The sequence below is a fragment of the Priapulus caudatus genome, unplaced genomic scaffold, assembly GCF_000485595.1.
Source record: "Priapulus caudatus unplaced genomic scaffold, Priapulus_caudatus-5.0.1 Scaffold740, whole genome shotgun sequence".
Taxonomy (NCBI): Eukaryota; Metazoa; Priapulida; class Priapulimorpha; order Priapulimorphida; family Priapulidae; genus Priapulus; species Priapulus caudatus.
The window spans coordinates 62,314-81,961 of NW_014577801.1; the positions used below are offsets into that span (position 1 = coordinate 62,314).

At 42.9% G+C, this 19,648-nt stretch overlaps 2 protein-coding genes across 5 annotated transcripts in view; one reads left to right on the forward strand and one right to left on the reverse strand.

Annotated features, from left to right (window-relative positions):
• Positions 1–1,468: 1,468 nt before the first annotated feature.
• LOC106813218 (U6 snRNA-associated Sm-like protein LSm3) lies at positions 1,469–5,674 on the reverse strand. Its single transcript, XM_014817300.1, has 4 exons — positions 5,593–5,674; positions 3,940–4,050; positions 3,005–3,100; positions 1,469–2,125 (listed from the first exon to the last, which is right to left on the reverse strand). Exons 1-4 carry the CDS (start codon positions 5,611–5,613, stop codon positions 2,042–2,044), a joined length of 312 nt encoding a protein of 103 aa, XP_014672786.1. The 5' UTR covers positions 5,614–5,674; the 3' UTR covers positions 1,469–2,041.
• Positions 5,675–5,835: 161 nt separating this feature from the next.
• LOC106813217 (DNA/RNA-binding protein KIN17-like) overlaps positions 5,836–19,648 on the forward strand; it is an 18,840-nt gene continuing 5,027 nt past the window's right edge. Inside the window, exons 1-9 of one of the 4 annotated variants that reach the window (XM_014817298.1) lie at positions 5,836–5,895; positions 7,890–8,034; positions 9,738–9,832; positions 10,182–10,225; positions 14,928–15,050; positions 15,704–15,856; positions 16,821–16,968; positions 17,909–18,104; positions 18,353–18,521. In XM_014817298.1, the coding sequence (XP_014672784.1) occupies positions 7,915–8,034; positions 9,738–9,832; positions 10,182–10,225; positions 14,928–15,050; positions 15,704–15,856; positions 16,821–16,968; positions 17,909–18,104; positions 18,353–18,521 (1,048 nt within the window). In that variant the 5' untranslated portion in view covers positions 5,836–5,895; positions 7,890–7,914. Of the gene's footprint in view, positions 5,975–7,548; positions 7,571–7,889; positions 8,035–9,737; positions 9,833–10,181; positions 10,226–14,927; positions 15,051–15,703; positions 15,857–16,820; positions 16,969–17,908; positions 18,105–18,352; positions 18,522–19,648 lie in introns of those variants that run through there. The other 3 variants (XM_014817297.1, XM_014817296.1, XM_014817299.1) reach the window with 3 other exon arrangements.

Here is a 19,648-nt window from a genome sequence, read left to right on the forward strand (position 1 = left end):
GCATTGATTTTGTAAATAACTATGAGTTTGGTTGTAGGCACAGCATAGAGTATGGGATTCATTATTTAAGGAGCTTCTCTCCTCTCTCTTCCTTCCTTCTCTCCTTATTTCTTGAGCATTTCATCGATCGACTGCTAAGCAGCGTATTCTCTGTAGTGGTCGTAGACTGGCGCTTACATGTGGTTTACACGCTACAGCACCGTTCTTAATAGCGGGATATGTAGCCGGCTTCCTACACGCCCCATCTAGCTTTACAATGCCACTGCTCTTATGATTAGAACAATTACGACTAGGTGAAATATCTGTACCACGGTCGCCATCGACTCATTCGCACTGTAATAATGAGTAATTATGAACTGGTTGTAGAAACAGCGTGCAATGTCTGGAAGAAGTGTTCTGATGTTTTTTTCCGGTTTGGAACCATATATATATATCGATAGATAGTTAGATAGATATAATGTGGCACGATTGGCTGATATTATGAGATATTACTGTCTAAAATAGTGTTATGTATATTTGCTTTGGGAGAGTAATAGGGTTTTACTAATGTTAACGAACTTAAATATATTATGCCATTGTAGTTTGCCGCGTCTGAAATGTAAATATTCGAATACGTTATTGTATTAATTATACTGCAGCGGTTACGTGATTTGAGAGTTTACAGTAATTAATAATATAGTGTAATTAATCAAGTAATTAAACATTATACAGCCATTACCTTGTGTAGCTAGGAACGTACTTCTAGCTTAGACATATAGATGTGCTCTCAGCGTATCCGGACAACTACCACCCCGGACAACTACCACCCTGGACAACTCCCATCCGGACAATTCCCCCCCGGACAACTCCCACCCTGGACAACTACCACCCTGGACAACTCCCATCCGGACAATTACCCCCCCTAGGACAACTCCCACCCGGACAATTACCACCCCGGACAACTCCCACCCGGACAACTACCCTCCTAGGGTTAGGGTTAGGGTTGTCCTAGGGGGATAGTTGTCCGGGGGTAGTAGTTCTAGAATCCCTCTCTCAGCCCTGCGACAGTAGGTTGGAATCTCTATTATTGCAGCACGTTGTTGACATGTGACATCTTGCTCGCTCACCTGTCTAAAACCTGAATGCGACCTAACGACGTGGGATGACCGTTGTCAATAAATCTGGATTTTGGCGGAGAATCGTCGGCTTTGTGATTTCATTTCGTGAATAAATTTGCGTATCGATTTTAGTTCTTACATTTACGAGTTACCATGTTAGTAAGCGCTATATTTGCTTCCGATATGGATAGCTGGTTTGCCGATATTGCATGCATGCTTGCATTCTGTGTGACAGCTAACTAGCCATTACTCGATGTGCAAGTATGGACAGATGCACTCTAAGAGTGTTCTATTAAAGATTGCTGTAGGCGTTTTGCTGTCTTGATTTACGAGCAACTCTGCACTCGTAAGAGAACAACGTGAACGAATGCTGTTGATTTACGACTTGTTTTATTACAAAACTCGCTGGTTACAATTTGTCTGCGCCAATTATATTTCCTCGTAGCTACGTCTGTACATGCACCGAGTCACGAAATTCTCCAAATGCAGATACACTCACGCAATCAATCGCTTCTCTTCACACATGAATCGCTGTATATTTACGTAACACTTCTCGTCTTTCTCCGCAACCTGCGTCTCTCTTTACCAAATATGCCATGGAGGATTGATGCATTATAAGACATGTTGGTTCCCATATCTCCGACCAAGTAATTTACAAAAGGCTACGTAAAAAAATTGTACGGTAATTTGTACGTAAAAAATTGTGCGTTTGCCTACGCACAAATCGTGTACATTTACAGGTTTAGTGGTACAGCAGTACAGTAAACTGTTGAAACACATAACTCGGTTGACGTCTGTCGGTCAGGTTACCAAGAGTAGACAATCCGTCGCCGCGTCATCGCTGACGGCAGAAGACGAATGTTGTCGACGTTGCACTCTACAGCGATAGTATGTGATAGCGTCGCCGTAGCAACGACTCGTGTTGATGCGTTGCCGGTGTAGCCTCAGACTCCGGCTCGCATCGGCGGTGAGATCAGGATGACGCCGTCGCCGCGCACAAACAACATCGGGATGTTTCGCTTCGTCGCCTGCAAAGCAACAACAATGGTTCGCGCACGGTCGGGAGAACATTTGTCCGGGGTATTTAGTTTCCGAGACCATTTAGAATCCAACAATTTCAGAAGGATCCATTTTCTATGACTGGGGGATTTAATCTAGTACAATTTTGGTGGGAAGGGGTGGTTATGCAGGAGAGGGAAGTAATGTGGAAAGGGGAGGTTATGCGAGAGAGGCAAGTAATGGGAGAAAAGGACGTTAAGTGGGATGGGGAAAATAACATGAATGGTGAAGGTAATTTAGAGGTAACTGGGGGGGTGTAGTGGGTAACAATTGATAGGGGAGAAGAAGGTAATGTGAGACTAGGGGGTAACATGAGAGGAGGGGGAGGGAGGGGGAGGATGGGGTAATATGATAGGGGAGGAGAAGGTAATGTGAGACTAGGGGGTAACATGAGACGAGGGGAAGGGAGGGGGAGGTAAGGTGGGAGGATGGGGTAATATGATAGGGGAGAAGGCAGGGTGCGAAATTAACGGGAGTCCAGAGTCATATACTCCCCGATTTACTGCCAGACTCCCTGATTTGACATATGCAGGAGTCCGTGTGACTCCCTGAATATTTTGCCATACTAACTAGTTCATTCCAGAGCACGGCCTCGCGGAATTACCGTATTTTTTCAGCAAATGTCCAAAGAAAATTTGGCAGACGTGCAACCGCATGAATGCGTTATTAAATATCTTTAATTTTGAACATCAGACTGCGGACTCCCTTATTTTGCCTAGGACTCCCTCTTTTTGAGGGCAGGCAACGCCGTTGGACTCCCTTGTTCAAAAGTTAATTTCTACCCCTGAGAAGGTAATGTGAGACTAGGAGGGGGAGGGAGGGCGAGGTAATTTGAGGAGGGGTGTTACCTTGTAGACTTCCTCGTACGTCTCCTCGTCTATCTCCACCGTCGTGACCGTCTCCTCCACATCACCGAGGATCATATTCAGATGCTGATCATATGCCTGCAACACAACCAGAAAAAAATCTACTTTTTTTCTCACCGGAACTCTTTTTCAAGTCTGTGGAAAAAATAGCTCTTGTCAAAAATTTTACGGGAGCTATTTTTAGCCTCACGGGAGCGATTTCGGAGGTTTGAAGAGCGAATCGCTCATCGCTCCTGTGTATTTTTTACCCTGAACACAACGTACGCCACTTCATGCTCACACTCTATATTACTTCATCCTAAAAATCAGGGGTTCTTAAGCTGTGGTCCGTGGATGGGCTTCAGGGGGTCCGTGAATCGATCGCACGCACGATTTTGCGTTTGTGCTCATGTGCATTTTTCTGGGGAGGGGTCCATAGCTTTCACCAGATTCTATGCCAGATTCACAGAGCAGGGCAGATTCTCTAAGGAGTCCACGACTCGAAAAAGGTTAAGAACGACTGCGTATAAATAAAGTAGTTGGATTGGTCAAATTAGATCAGCTCATACGTGTTCTCACGTGTGCGCTTCAAACTGTTTACTCCCGGTGCTTCCTAACTAAGCAGTGTTTTTAGAATGCCCCTACTGCATCGTTGATTAACCAGATCTTCCTGTTAATCACTTGAGGCGGGTATGCAAGTTTTTGAGGATGGTCTCGTAACCGGTAAGACAGCTGTAAGCCTGTAACGTTAAGGGGAGGAAGCGCTATTATTATTAAATTAATTTTAATTATTACTAAATTAAATAATTAATAAATAATTATTATTGTATTTAAAATAATTAAATTAATAATTGAATTCATTATTAGCTATTATTAGCAGGGGGGCGTGAGGGAGGGAGGGGCGAGCGATTCTAGCCAGCAACGACAAGCGTACGTACATGCAGTCTCCCTCGCAGCTCTCGCTCGTTCCTCATCTTCACGTATATTCGCTCGTCGAGGCTGAGCCGCACGAGGTCTAGCGGCTCCTCCACCGTATTAACGGGAGCAGCCTGCGTCACAGAGAGAGACAGAGAGAGAGAGAATTAACGAACTGCCAAATCACACCCCTCGTATTCACTACCAAAGCCTTTTAATGTTTACTTACTCTCTTTTGCCGATTATTAGTAATGCTGATAGGGTCTATGTTTCCCTGGGTACTGCCAGAACGTACCCTGGTAACTATCTAATATGATTAGGGTTAAGGTTAGGCCCGTTTAGGGTTAGGGAGTAGGCGTGCCGCGTAGGCGACTCCTAGAATCGTTAGTGAGTAGGCGAGGTACGGTCCGGCATATTACTATTAGATAGTACCAGGGTACGTTCCGGTATACCGGGACCGTACCCACGAGACATAGACCCTGGCAGCATTAGTAATAATTCCATGTATGATGCAATGCCGTTCAAAATGATCCTCTGACACTGCACAGTCCGCAGTCTGCAACACATCACACAATTTCATCAAAGCACGTTGGAACAGGTGCGAGGTGGGGATGTGTTAGTCCGCAAATGCAGACGTTATAACTCCGCTTTGGTAATCTGAGGGTGCGGGTTTATCGTCTGCAGTCACCCTTGTAAAAATTGTTGCAATTTTTGTTGTGGGCATTGGATAGGTGAATCGAGTAGCACTGAGGGCGTGACGGGGTGATATCCGACCCAAAATATCAAGTACAGACCTTCTGTTTGTCAATATCGCTTTCCGAAACTTTATCTCCGTTTCAGAACTTTGTTTTCATGCAATAATTTATCGTAGTCAAGAGTAACTTCGCATACTTTTGGACATATTGGACAGATTTTCGATCGACCAATGAAATTCACTTCCAGTAGCCTCGGGTTCACTCGGAAATAATCATTCGAAAAAATAATAGATGGCGCAGACTACCTACGATGTTTCCTGTTGAACATCGGGAATAGCCGAAGTAACCGGAAGTGATTTTCATTGGTTGACAAATGTGAATGAAGACAGAACATTTTCTTTGGATGTTTATATTTACCATTACGTTAACAACTTGATATATTGTTATGTTGTGGCCGCTAAACAGGACATCATACGGTGCATGCACGTAGATAATGATTCAAGTTCAGATTAAAGTAAGTTCACGCAATAGGATTGTATATATCGGCGCATATATTACTTATAAGTGCCACCTCCAAACTGGAGGTGGCTTTCCGTGATTGAGATAGACGCGGCGCAGACCCATTACTGGGGTCTGCGTCGGCTCGGACTAGGGATGTGTGAGCACCAAATTCGTACAACTCTCGCTTCGTTTCACACCTTAACAGGAAAAATACATGGGAATTTGGTGCTCTTGCTTTCTGTAAAATGCTGACCACCTGCGCTATCTTTCTGCAAGTTTGCACAGCGGGGCGAGTGCGCTGCGACTGTGTTACACTCACAGGGGATCATTCGAACGGCATTTGTGTGGAATATACATAAACGTTAAGACATTGGTAGCTAATAAATTTTGTGTTTATTTATCATCATTTTGGTTTCTCACTCTCGCTTTCAGTTTCAGTGATAACGCGGCGTACATAAAATTTAAAAATATTTTACACACTTGTTCCATATCGTCAGCCATCTTGTATCTTGTATCATGCTTGATGCTGTTGTCGGTCTAAACAACGAATGACAGATCGTAATTATGTCACATGTGACGTGACGTCACTTGTACGGCGGTTCCGCAATTATCGCCAGATGTCGCTGTCGAAGTCAGCCGAAATTAGACTGGTACCCGGTTGACAGTTCCACACGCTACACCATATCATATAACAACGTTGTTGATCTATGATCTCCCTTGTGTAAAATTTGAAGACGATCATAAATCATCGAGAGGGTTTAATTTAGAACTTCAACTAGAAAGTTAGGCCTGAATTTCATGTGTTCTGTTTTGGTGTTTATTTTATGTTTTGTTGCGAAACGTTTTAGGACGAAGTAAGTAGGTAGTGAATATTAAATTTAATTTGGCAAACTACATCAACTACGTCAATAATTACATTTATTTAGTATGGCCCAAGGATAGAGAACATGGGTCCCAATAGCTCCAAGAAACGGTATTGCTAGGGTTAGAATACTAGGGTTAGGGTTAGAATTCTTAGGGTTCTTAGAATTCTTAGAGTTCTTAGAATTCTTAGGGTTAGAATTGCTAGGGTTAGAATATTAACGTTAGTCACACAGCCTGGTCGGGTTAGGGTCCCAATAAAACCAATGTGCTTAACCCTAACCCTAACCTTAATTCTAACCCTAAACCTAACCCTAACCCTAATCCTAACCCTAACCATAACCCTAACCTATTATATTGATATAATATTATATTTATATTGATGTAAATGACATTGGTTTTATTGGGACCCATGTTCTACATGACATAAAAATGTCTAATTTCTAAATGATAAATGTCATTTTTATACATAAAACTATTGTCATGCTGTTTTGTTTAGGTTCTTAGTCTTACTAATCTTAGTTTATTTGGCTCCCATCTAAAACGCTGTTCAGTGTTCACGCGACGGTTGGCAGGTTGCGTTTCGCGATTGCAAGGCTATCTCAGTATCGCTCATAGGGTCTATGTCTCCCAGGGTACTGCCGGAACGTACCCTGGGTACGGTCCGGTATACCGGAACATACCCTGGTAACTATCTAGCTGATATGGTTAGGGATATGGTTAGGGTTAGGGTTAGAGTTAGGGTTGGGGTTGGGGAGTAGGCGTAGGCGACTCCCTAGACTCGTTAGTGGAGTAGGCGAGGTACGGTCTGGCATATTAGATAGTAGTATTTAGTGCCAGGGTACGTTCTGGTATACCGGACCGTACCCAGGGTACGTTCCGGCAGTACCCGGGGGGACATAGACCCCATCAGCCTCAGTATCCGTGAATAGCTATTTACATGCCTCCATCCTGTAACATGGGCTGAGAGGGTCTTATTAGCTCTAGTACTGCTGAGAGTGAGAGGGTCTATGCCTATGTCCCCCAGGGCCAGGGTACTGCCGGAACGTACCCTGGTTACGGTCCGGTATACCGGAACGTACCCTGGTACTATCTAATATGCCGGACCGTACCTCGCCTACTCCACTAACGAGTCTAGGGAGTCGCCTACGCGAGTGTGGGGTCAAATACTCCTTGATTTACTGTCAGGCTCCCTGATTTGACATATGCAGGAGTCCGTATGACTCCCTGAAAATTCTGCTATACAAAATAGTCCGTTCCAGAGCACGGCCTCGCGAAATTACCATATTTTTTAGCAAATGACCCCAAAAAGTTTGCCAGACGTGCACCGCAAATGTCCTTTTTGTTAATATCTGTGGTACTGTGGAAGGAGGTTGTGAAGAAGGATAGGGAACAGTGGAATCTCTCCGCTGTAGACCCCTTGGATCGTGTCACATGGAGAACAAGCATGAGAGCTGCCAAAACTGGACCGAGCCAGATTCCTGGAGTGGGTTTCCACTGATGTGGATTTAAACCCTTGAGTCCAGTATAAAATAAAGAAACCGAAAACAACAACAACAACAACTACTTGTATACTGTGGACTCCCTCTTTTTGATGGTAGGGAGTCCGCTGGACTCGCTTGTTCAAAGATTAATTTCTGCCCCTAGGGCTATGCATGTACATTCGCAGAGCTAACCAACGCTAAATCGGTAATAACAAGCACAGCCTTGGTCTAGAAGACATGTCCCACAATACTTCATGTCTACAATACAATATACAATGGGTCATGTGTTCTAGATTAGCTCCACCAGCACAGCCGACATCTCGTTGCTTCATGAGATCACAACAATACTCTGGATCAAAAGCCTAGATGCGTGATGTGGTGACGACACCAGCCGTTATTGTAGTTATTTATTTGCATGTGATTCTGTTTTAGGTCGTTTTTTGATTGATCCGTGAAGATGGGGAAAGAGAAGCCAGGCTTCCTCAGTCCAAAGGCGATTGGTAATCGGATTAAGGCAAAAGGCCTGCAAAAGCTGAGATGGTACTGCCAGATGTGTCAGAAGCAGTGTAGAGATGAGGTATCTAGTATAACAACACGAACATTTGCTTCATTTTGCCAGTTTAACTGGTATTGAATGTATTTTGCAACTTGTATTGAATGATGGTAACTGGATAGTATCTTGCAAGATAATTACAGCAACACCTTGGTTAGAACTGTCCCATAGAACATTGTTTGTTTGTTTTTGTCATGTGAATCATGTAATGTTTCCAGGAGTGTGTGTATCCCCCATGCTAACTGTAAGATAACTGGAAAACGTTAAAGTAATGTTTATTCTTTGTAAGCCCAAGAGGTGGCGCCACTAGTCGAGGAAGAGAGAATTATGGCGGGACTATAGCCTCTACACGCTCCTGTAACAGGCTCAGCGTCTGCGTGATTTAAGTTTATTTGAACAATATAATATGTAACAAGCAAGACAGTCGTTGGAATCTGTATTCGAATGTCTCAAGAACACGAGATATATAACACTAACTATGGTATAGTATCGTAATCTGCAAGGTTATTCTAAAGGGCCGGACACACTAGGCGATTTCATCGGGCGACTCAGTCGGGCGACTCAATAGCCGGTGAAAATCGCCTAATGTGTCCAGTCAGTCGCCGCCGATTTAGTCGCCCGATTCAATCGCATCGATCAAAACGTTTTGATATTATCGGGCGATTATTTCAGTCGCGCGACTCAATCGCCTAGTGTGTCCGGGTCGGCGAATGAGTCGCCCGATTGTACAATTCATCAGCCAATCAAACGGTGCCATTTTCTATCATGTGACCATCAATCTAGGTGGCGCGAGTGTTTTAGCAGGGTTTCCAACCATTCCTCATTCTGCGGAATCACTTTACGATTTCTAGGCTTAATTTCCGCATTCTGCAGCGGAAAGGTTATATTCCTCATTTCAGTTGCACTGTACAAAATTTGCACTGATTGTTCGCATTGTTCGCTTGGACACATTGGTTTTTTTCAGGCATTTTGTATCTGGCAAGTCTACGGTAAATGGAACAGCCTAGTCAGACAGGCGCTGTCTGCAAATTGTCGCGTAGTTTGTCTGCTAATCAGACAAGGGTTGTAGGGTTGAGATAGTGTTATCAGACATGATAATATGGCCCACGGTATGCCTCAGATTGCAGGAAAATGGCTTAAATATTTTAAAAAATTTCTTGGGGGGTGGCATGCCCCCAAACCCCCCTAGCACTGGCATGCCTACAGCACGCGGGCCTGCCTGCTGCAGCCAAGGTACATTTCGCCTCCCCCCATCAATTTCTGAATACGTCACTAGTTACTGATCACCGCGGGAACATTTCGCATTTAGAGTTCACAGGGTTGGAGACCCTGGTTTTAGTGTTGCAGCGGGAGAAAAATCGCCGATGAATCGCGCTGATATTCGCCTAGTGTGTCCACTCAGTCGCCCGACTCATTCACCAGCGACTATCGGGCGATGAAGTCACCCGATTAGATCGCATTAAAATCGCCTAGTGTGTCCGGCCCTTAAATGTTGGAAAACAAGGGAATAAATTACATATGTGGAAGAGATGAATTCAATTAGCAAAAAGCTAATTAACTAAACCAAATCACATTGCAGTGAAGAGACAATGACACGAGGCTGCAGTGTTGCACATACTGCTTTGCTGATTGTTTTCCTGTGTTTACATTTCAACATGATTGCTGATGCGTACGTACAGTATCTCTACTGCCACGATGGCTTACTGTGATTGTTTCGCTTTTTTCAGAATGGATTTAAATGCCACACGACATCTGAAACGCACCAGAGGCAGCTGCTGCTTGTTGCCGAGGACACTGACCAGTTCATAGACACATTTTCTAAGTATGCCGTCTCTAGCAGCAATAAGATATATCCCTATTGTGCGTGATCACGCTGTGATGAGTCTTAATCCCTATTTTTGCAATGACTTATCTCAAAATAGCCAAAATCTCTATTTAAAAAAACCTGATGAAATGGAGCTCCTTCTCATAATCATCTTTTGTAGTCTAATTAAATATCTTAAAAAAAATCTTTGTCTGTCTAAGTGAATGTGTTCATGATATCTGTCTGCATACTATTATACTCATATATATTTTTTAGTTTTTGTCTTTTTAGTAAGCATTATGACATTGGAATGAAAATGAAATGCGCTATCTGTTGTTGCGTCACTCACTTCTACATTTTTCTACAGGGAGTTTGCTGACAATTTTGTGGAGTTGCTTAGCCGGCGGTTCGGTGAGTGAACTAAACATGAATTTATTCTTGCGTACAGTGTGCTCCTCCTTTCAGACCAAGTAAAATTGCTTTAACTGAAATTTCTGCTGTAATGCTTTAAATCTGTACTGTGATCTCCGATCGACCCCAATCTGCGTCGGATTTCCTGTAAGCATGGAAGCCATTCGAAAATGAGTGCCTGGCCCCGAAAAGTCTTGATCTCTCGAACTCGTTACTCTCTATATATGTAAAAAATTCCCTAGTCTAATCTTTCATATGCATCTGATCTGGAGTTGCGCAATCCTTGGACATTATTCCTCACGGACTGTCCAGTACAAACCGTAGAAGTAGAAAATACTGCACAGGGGTAGAAATTAACTTTTGAACAAGGGAGTCCAACGGACTCCCTACCCTCAAAAAGAGGGAGTCCGTAGCAAAATGAGGGAGTCCGCAGTCTGAGGTTCGAAATTAAAGATATTAACGATGACGAATCTGCTTATTTTTAAGATTCATGCAGTTGCACGTCTGCCAAATTTTTCTTTGGACATTAGCTGAAAAAATACAGTAATTCCGCTAGGCCGTGCTCTGAAACTAACTAGTTAGTATGGCAGAATTTTCAGGGAGTCACACGGACTCCTGCATATTAGTGGGCGGATATGTGTCTGAGGTGTGCACTTCTGGAAAGAAGCATGAAAATTTGCTCTAGGGGGGTTTTGAGTATGCTGATTTCAAAAATCGCGGGAAACACGATGTCACTCAACGTTCCGCCCAAAAAATCAAAAATTAAAATGGCCGCCAGAAAAAATGTTTTTTCCCATAAATCAGCTGTAAGTGCCCGATTACCATGATCTTGGTGTATATACCTATGTTTTGAAGTCAAGAATGCAATAAAAACACATGTCAAATATCATAAGAATATAATCTTTCCCGCCAAAAAGTTGAAAATTCAAAATGGCTGCCACAAAACACAGTTTTGCACATAAATTAGCTGTAAGTGCCCCAAGTACCATGATCTTGGTCTCTATACATATGTTTTTGAGGTCAATGAACCCCATAGAACGGGTATAGAACACATGTGATCTATCATAACATCTTCCCGCCAAAAGAATTTAATCAAAATGCTGCCACAACGCATTTCTTTGCCATAAAATGGTTTATACGTGCCACGAATTACAGGACTAGTTATCTATGCCTGTTTTTATGTGAAGAAACCCGATGGAAAACATGAAAAATCTTAACATACATCTTCAAATTAAACAAATAGCAATAAAATGTTTTTTAGGTCAAAGAAACTGGGTAGAACACGTGAAAAATTATGATGAAAACTTAAGTATGCCATCTATACTTCAGTTTCATAATTTCTGTTACACTTTGGAAGGTACGCCTGCGCACCCGCCAAAACGTCGTTCCATCAGATTTCATGAAGACGCAGTGCACGCAATAAAAGGCAGCGGCGCGTATGCCATGTAAAAGCATTCAATGGTGTATCATGTATTATGTTAAACACTTAAATGATCTCTGTCAGTGTCTCATATGATCAGATTTGCTTGCTTATTCTCTGTTACACTGTCCTGAACAGAAGCATATCTGTGTACACTCGAGATTTGCTTTGACATACTTGCATCCATTTGTACAAGACTTTTTGTATCCACATTTTAACACTTCCTGCCTAGCTTTGGCTGCCTCTGGAAGAGTGGTCCAGCATGGAGTTCATGGGGAATCATCTGTCACTCTCTCACAGCCCCATAAGGCGATGGAACTTCAGGGTCTCCTATAAGTGACTGTCCCCAGATGTGCCCTGCCTGATAAACAGCCCGTTTCACATGCTGTTCCAGGGCTTTGCAAACGTTAGAGAATGTTTTCCATCTTACGGTTTTTGAGTGAAACAACTGCTTCCTGGCTTCATTCACATGGCTGGTGCTGATGTTCGCTGTACAAGATAACAACATATCTCTCTGTTTGCTCCACGTCGTCGGGGAATAACGCTGACTTGGAGCATGGGATAACCGCAGCAAAAAATCGGTTTGAGATTAGCATACTGCACCAAACAGCCCAAGCTGTTCTCTTCCAATTCCATGAAAGGCAGGAACAGTATCACATCCTGATATTGCGTGGAAGAATAGAAGACCCCATGATGTATCGTTGCCTAATTCAGCTGCAATTAGGTGGCACTGAATGTAAAGTAGTTTAGCACCATGACAAATGCTATCATATTTCCCAGTCCTGTAAAACACTTGACACTGCAATTGCATAACCACCACATCAGTATCTGTTGCATGTATCATCAGCTTGGTAAACCCACAATGGAATGAATGGGAAGCATAAAACAAGAGCCGTGTGTCTGCTTCTTCGTGAGTGCAGAACAAATCTGACAGGTCAGCTATGGAGATGATACGCATTCTGGCCATGTGTGGAGTTCACTAGCTTCTGTGGAGGAGGTTGAAACCCTTGTATTGCATTGGCTAGAAGTTGGAACAGGCTGTCTTTGTTTGCATCACAGCGAAGGAAGTTCTTCCAGTTAACAGCAATCTTGGTGTTATTGTCCAACCGGAGATGATTACCAGATCCACGGTTCTGTCGTGTTTGTGCATTAGGCTGTCCTCCCTGTAGACATCCCAGACAACATCTACGCGAACAACGTCTTGTAGCATGTGTTCTATATAGGGAAAGAACACCATTGTTGAATAGTTCTGGAATGCTTTTGACAGAAGAACGTTGGGACTTCTTTGGGTCAAGCATGTGCACAATGGCAGCACCGTCACAATGTTGACATCAACATTTGGAACAGATTCCGGCTGTGGTACCAATGGCAATGACTCCAAGCATTCCATCAAGTGAGATTTGCTTGTTTGGCGCATGATACCATTTGACGCCAACGATGGAGGCCAAGCATGATTTTCATGTGCGAAGAAGGCATCCATACTCACTTTCTCTAGCTTGACACGATATAAACAGCCGTGAGAAGAGATGAACATCATTGTGCAGGTTGTAAATATTGGTGAACTTCGCAGGTTTCTTTCCTGAACTAGAATTCAACAGAGGCAGATTGTACCTATGTATGGTGTCATTGAACGCAGTGATATTGTCATTGATACGCTCTGCAACAAATTTCTGGTACTGTGCTTTGTCTATGTCTTCTGCGGACCTTATAGTATCTAGCACACTAGTATAGGACATTATCTGTTTGGTATCAAGCAAGCCTTCTGCACACTTGGTATTTGTTCATGGTGGCGTTCTGTGTCCTTCTTTTTAATTGAATGTTTGGCATCATACTCCATTAATAGTCTAGCTGTTTCTGGACGCTGCCACCATCCACCGTCTCAGTGCTGCTTCATTTCAGTGATACCTATTACGCCTCCATCTCCCTTCACCATTGCATTCAGCTGTTCATGAACTTGATCATGGGCTAGTGCTGAGAATTTCTGCATGGTTTTCTGTGTCACAAAGTTGCCTTTGAGAAACTCTGCATGTGTGGTAGGGCAGTTAATCTCGAGGGCAAGTTTATCTCTCACATGAACCGTCATCCAGCGAGCATAGTGATAGTGGTCAAGAGCGAACATTCACAGAATAATCTTTCCAAGTGACTCCACATATATAGGCAACATATTTTTGTTCACGCCGTGATCTAAGGAACGACGTTTTGGCAGGCACGCAGGCGTACCTTCCAAAGTGTAACAGAAATTATGAACTGAAGTATAGATGGCATTATTTTTCATCATGATTTTTCACATATGTGTAACCGAGTTCTTTGACCTAAAAACAGTTTATATTGTATTTGTTTAATTTGAAGATGTATGGATATTTTATGTTTTCCATCGGGTTCGTTGACATAAAAACTGGTATAGATACCTAGATCCTGGTAATCGTGGCACGTGTAGCCATTTTATGGCAAAGAAATGCGTTTGTGGCAGCCATTTTGGATTAATTTTTTTGGCGGAAGATGTTATGATAGATCAACAATGTGTTCTATACCCATTCTATGGGGTTCATTGACCTCAAAAACATATGTATAGAGACCAAGATCATGATTCTTAGTGCACTTAAAGCTGATTTATGGGGAAACTGTGTTTTGTGGTGGCCATTTTGAATTTTCAACTTTTTGGCGGGAAGATTATATCTTATGATATTTGACATGTGTTTTATTGCATTCTTGACTTCAAAAACATTGGTATAGAGTATAGACGCCAAGATCATGGTAATCGGCGGCAATTACAGCTGATTTATGGGCAAAAACACGTTTTCTGGTGGCCATTTTTCAATTTTTGATTTTTTTGGCCGGGAAACCATTGGAGTGACATCGTGTGTTCCCCGCAATTTTTTGAAATCAGCATACTCAAAACGGCCCCCTAGACAAATTTTCATGCTTCTTTCCAGAAGTGCACACTTTAAGTAAAAAAATGTCACATATCCGCGACCCACTATATGTCAAATCAAGGGAGTCCAACAGTAAATCAGGGAGTATTAACTATTTGACTATTTGACTCCGTTAATTTCGCACCCTGCTGTATACGCTGTATTAATTTCGCAGTGGTTTAATTTTCGCGAATTTCGCGGAACAGGCGTCCCGCGACCGCGAAAATAACAACAGCACGCGAATAATTCATATCCGAATAATTCATAATTCAACTGACGCGCGAAAAATTGTCGCGTCAAGTCTGAATTCGCGAAAATATCTGTACCCGAAAAATATGGCGTATAGAGTAATTCCTGTGATGTTGTGCAGGTACGAAGCGTGTGAGTGCGAACAATATATATCAGGAGTACATCAGTGATCGCGACCACCTGCACATGAACTCCACGCAGTGGGAGACTCTCACCGACTTTGTCAAGTGGCTCGGACGTGAAGGTGAGAAAGCAGAGGGCGCTACTTGTGCTCGGTAAATCTAACGTCAAGATCGATGTCCGTCTGTACATGCATCATTGTCGCTGTTGAAAATTAAGAGAGAGAGAAAGAGAGGGAAGGGGACAGAGAGAGAGAGAGAGAGAGAGAGAAAGAGAGAGGGAAGGGGACAGAGAGAGAGAGAGAGAGGGAAGGGGACAGAGAGAGAGAGAGATAGAGTGAGAGATAGGGAGAGAGAGTCGTCGTCATGGTAACAGATGTGCATTCCACCGTAGAAGCTAACAATAGTTTGTCGTGATGCGGTCTCTTAGTTTTATTGTTAGTATATTTGTTACATTCCTTGTTGTAATTCTCAAGTGAACATTTTTGAATGTAACGTGTAATTAACAAGTTATTATTCATTTATTTATTATTATTATGATTATTACACCCTGAGTCTCTACCTGCATGGTATACCATTAATAACGACAAATTGTCAATGACAATTTGACAATGTAATAACAATGACAATATGACAATTGATAATATAATAGCAGGGGTAGATAATAATATATTATTAATAATAGATTATAATAATAGATCTATTATTATTCACTCCTGATAATAGTAATGACACTTTGTCATTATTCACACCTGATTGTGTGTGTGTGTGTGTGCAGGCCACTGCAACGTCGACCACACAGAGAAGGGATGGTTCATCACGTGGATCGACCGCGACCCGGAGACGATTCGCCGGCAGGAGCAGCTCGCCGCGAAGAGGAAGATGGACATGGACGACGAGGAACGCATGTCAAGGTTCATCCAGAAGCAAGGTGCTCGCAGGGAGGGTGGCGCGTAGTAGAGGGCAGGGTAAAAAATACACGGGAGCGATGAGCGATTCGCTCTTCAAACCTCAGAAATCGCTCCCGTAAAATTATTGGCGAGAGCTATTTTTTCTACAGACTTGAAAAAGAGCTCCCGTGAAAAAAAGTGGTAGAGGGGGCCGCGTGGTAGAGGGGGTTAGGTGCTTAGAACGGCGCAGTGTCACGGTGCTGCAGCATTGTTAGCAAATTTTATAAAGCTCTATGTAATTTTCTGAAAAAATTTTGAAAAAGAAAGTTGTCTTGAGTTTTATCATGATGAAATCTTGGGCATCCACAGTAAATTTGAAGAGGAACCAAGGCAACTTGATACTTATTATGATATTAGGAATTTGTAAAAGGTGTATAGAATAGGGAGGGATGCATACACAACATAGAATTTACAAGAAGAGCACGATAGCAAATGAGCTAGGGCAGCCACGGGAGTTTATTGCCGGGGGTATCGTAGAATATTTGAGCTGCCGCGGAAAGAAGGGCCCCCGTTGGCACTTCTACCATCCATGGCACTTATCATCAGTATTGTGGTGAATTAGAACACTGTGTTTGCCATGTAGTGAAGTTTGCTCCATGTTTGCAGACCAAAAAAATGTTTGTGGTTGCTAAATCAAAATATCAGTATCACGTCTCAGACCTGTACAATAATTCACATGTCGTAGAATTTGGAGGCGGCTTCATCATTGTTTTCGTTGGGTGTTGTGCCACAATGTGAACCCTAAAGTTGTCAAATAGTGAAGCACTTGCATTCGGGAGATATATGCAGTGCATTGAGCACGAGGTTGTGAGCCAGAGATTTCCTATTGCTAGTAGATTGACAGTAAAGGCTTCACCACATAGAGATTCATACGGCTCAGTTAATATAAAGATCTCTCGGCCTGTCTCGTGCGCACGATAACACATCTGCCTATTTTCTCGTCAGTTGAGAGAGTCCAGGAGCAGAAGAAGCACAGTGCGGAAGAGGAGGTGGAGCACACGGAGCTGAAACGACAGAGCGAGGAGGAGAAGGTTGTGTTTAAACTCCCGGCTTCCTTATCCGGCGGCGGCAAGCCGCGTGAGCCGACCGACGAGTGAGTGAAAGCATGGTTTACCCTCCCACGTGTTTACACCTTGACCAGTTTAAATTGACTACATCACAATATTTCTATGGCGTATATTTGTAAAGATTTGGATGCAATTTTTTTACATGAAAAGGAAGTACTAACGGCACTAAATGTATCCTCAAATTCTTACCTGATAAGATTGTTTTTCAACTAGTTAAAAATCCAAAAAACCTGGGCGATTTCATATATTGATCACGATATTAAATGCTTTCTATGGGCTGTGTATCAGTCACGAGTGTTTGTTCGCATCAAACGGAATAGCAAAATAGGAAGTATAATGCAGCAATTTAACCATAAAAAGTTAACAGAATCAGTTACATTTTGTGAAAAAGTGGGCTAATTTTTTTACTTTTATTATTTATGGTCACTTTAATGGCATTTATCGACTTGCAACTTGTCTAAATTTAGGGGAGATAACAGACCAGACCGTGTTAGGCAAAGTTAAGCTGGACGAAATTGAGTGTGTTTACCATTATGTTTAACATCTCCCAGTTTAGTTTCGGTTTAGTTTAGGTTCCGAGTTTAGTTTCGGTTTAGTTTAGTTCCCAGTTAGTCCCAGTTCGAGAATTCAGGCTTTAGTATATGCGCACATGCACCCTCATAGAGATACAGACATGTGCAGACAGGCACATGCACACCATGCACACATGCTCTCACAGACACACACACACCACACATACGTACACACCACACATGCATGCACATACATACACAAACCACACGCACGCCACATGTACGTGTGCACGCGCACGCATGCACACACGCACATACCACACGCACATATATATATAGACATAATATTTTGTTGTGCATATTTACAATATTGATTGCAACAAACTCAGCAGCTGGATTTTGCTTGTGGTCGTCTGATCCGAGGGTTGTTGTCTGATGTCTTTGTCTTGGATAGGCCATCATTGCCACCTGAGAATCCCCTCACGTCGACCAGGCAGAAGCCGCTGACTGCTGAGAGCAGCGGCAAGGCAAGGAGCAAACCCAAGGAGGCTGCCGCGGCTCAGAAACGCAAGTCGGCTCTCGATGAGATCATGGAGTTTGAAGAGCAGTCAAAGGAGAAGATGAATCGAAAGTCGTACTGGCTGACAGAGGTGAGTCACCAGATGCAGGTCGCACAAGGGGGAGATGAAGCCAAGCCCTCGACAATTAACAGGTAGCTCTAACCAATCAGCACTGTCATAAGGGCATTCTAAAATGCTGCTTAGTAGCAAAGTACCGCAAAGTCGAACTAGGCGAGTTTGACCGACCTAGCACCAAATATCCATGAAAGGTGTGGTTAACTTGTCAAACGGATAGGTCACTTAATTGTACACGAGAGTTCACGAATTCTGCTTTGCAGGGTATCGTCGTCAAGATCATCACAAGGAAGTTGGGCGAGAAATACTACAAGAAGAAGGCGGTGGTTAGAGAGGTGGTGGAGCAGTTCGGAGCAGTCGTGAAGATGCTGGATACCGACCACAAGCTGAAGGTTGACCAAACACACCTGGAGACAGTTATTCCAGCTCACGGTACGTCTGCCTGAAGATGGGCACTCCCGATCCCATCCATAAACGAAACATATCCGCCTGCCCCTTGCATAAATAGAAGTGGATGATTGAAGATTCATAATTGAAATATATGTGACCTTTCCCTATTATGTTAGCACATGCTGTTGCTTAGACTGAATTTGTACCTGGTGTCGTTAGTTGTTTGTGAAAGAGGCAAAGCTAAACTACTAAGCTAACTACACTAAGCTATGACTACATGAGGTATATTAGGATCACGTTTTACAATGGTCCATTTTACGACTTTTCACAATAACGGCCACTTGAAAAAATCGCAACTCACTAACACATCGCAGCAACGCCAGTGAGTGAGTCCAAACACGCAATATGCGCTTCTTTTGTTTTTCGTGGTGCATTGTGGGTGGCATGTTTCCATGAACCAGACTGATCGCGTGACGTCAGTGTACGTCACGCACGAACTCGGCTATCTCCGATGTTGAATGCATGTACGCATACAGCCTGCTGATGGTGCTGGTGGTTGTGCATGCATCAGACTTTCCGTATATCAAAGAATGATGCAAAAACACTAACACTAACCGCAACACGAACCCTAACACTAACTATCAATCGACTCGGATCGACTTATACACTATCAAGAGTAGATAATATAACTATTATCTAATGTGTTATTATCTACTATTGACACTATCTATGGTGTCACACGGTCTGGATGGACCATAGAAATAATATAGATAACCATAATATAATAACTAATATAACTAATATATAACTAATATATAATATAGATAATATAATAATATGGTTATCTATATTATCAGGAGCGTATAATGACAAAGGAGTAAGACAGCGATTTGGTACTGATTTCACTACATTTTTGTCGTACGAGTTCGATGTGAATAAAAATACAAATGTATACAAACGAATAAGGACCAGTGAACAAAAGAAGCTCAACCGGAAGATAGAGTATTACAAACCCAGTCCTGGTGTTTTGGAAAAGGCAGGCGAGTGAAAAATCACACACCTTGGCTTGCCGAGGTGTGTGGTTTTCATCCGAGTGCCCGCAGGGCACGAGGCAAACTAGGGGGGTTTGGGGGCCCCCGTTCATGCCCCCCCGGAAATTTTTTTTTAAA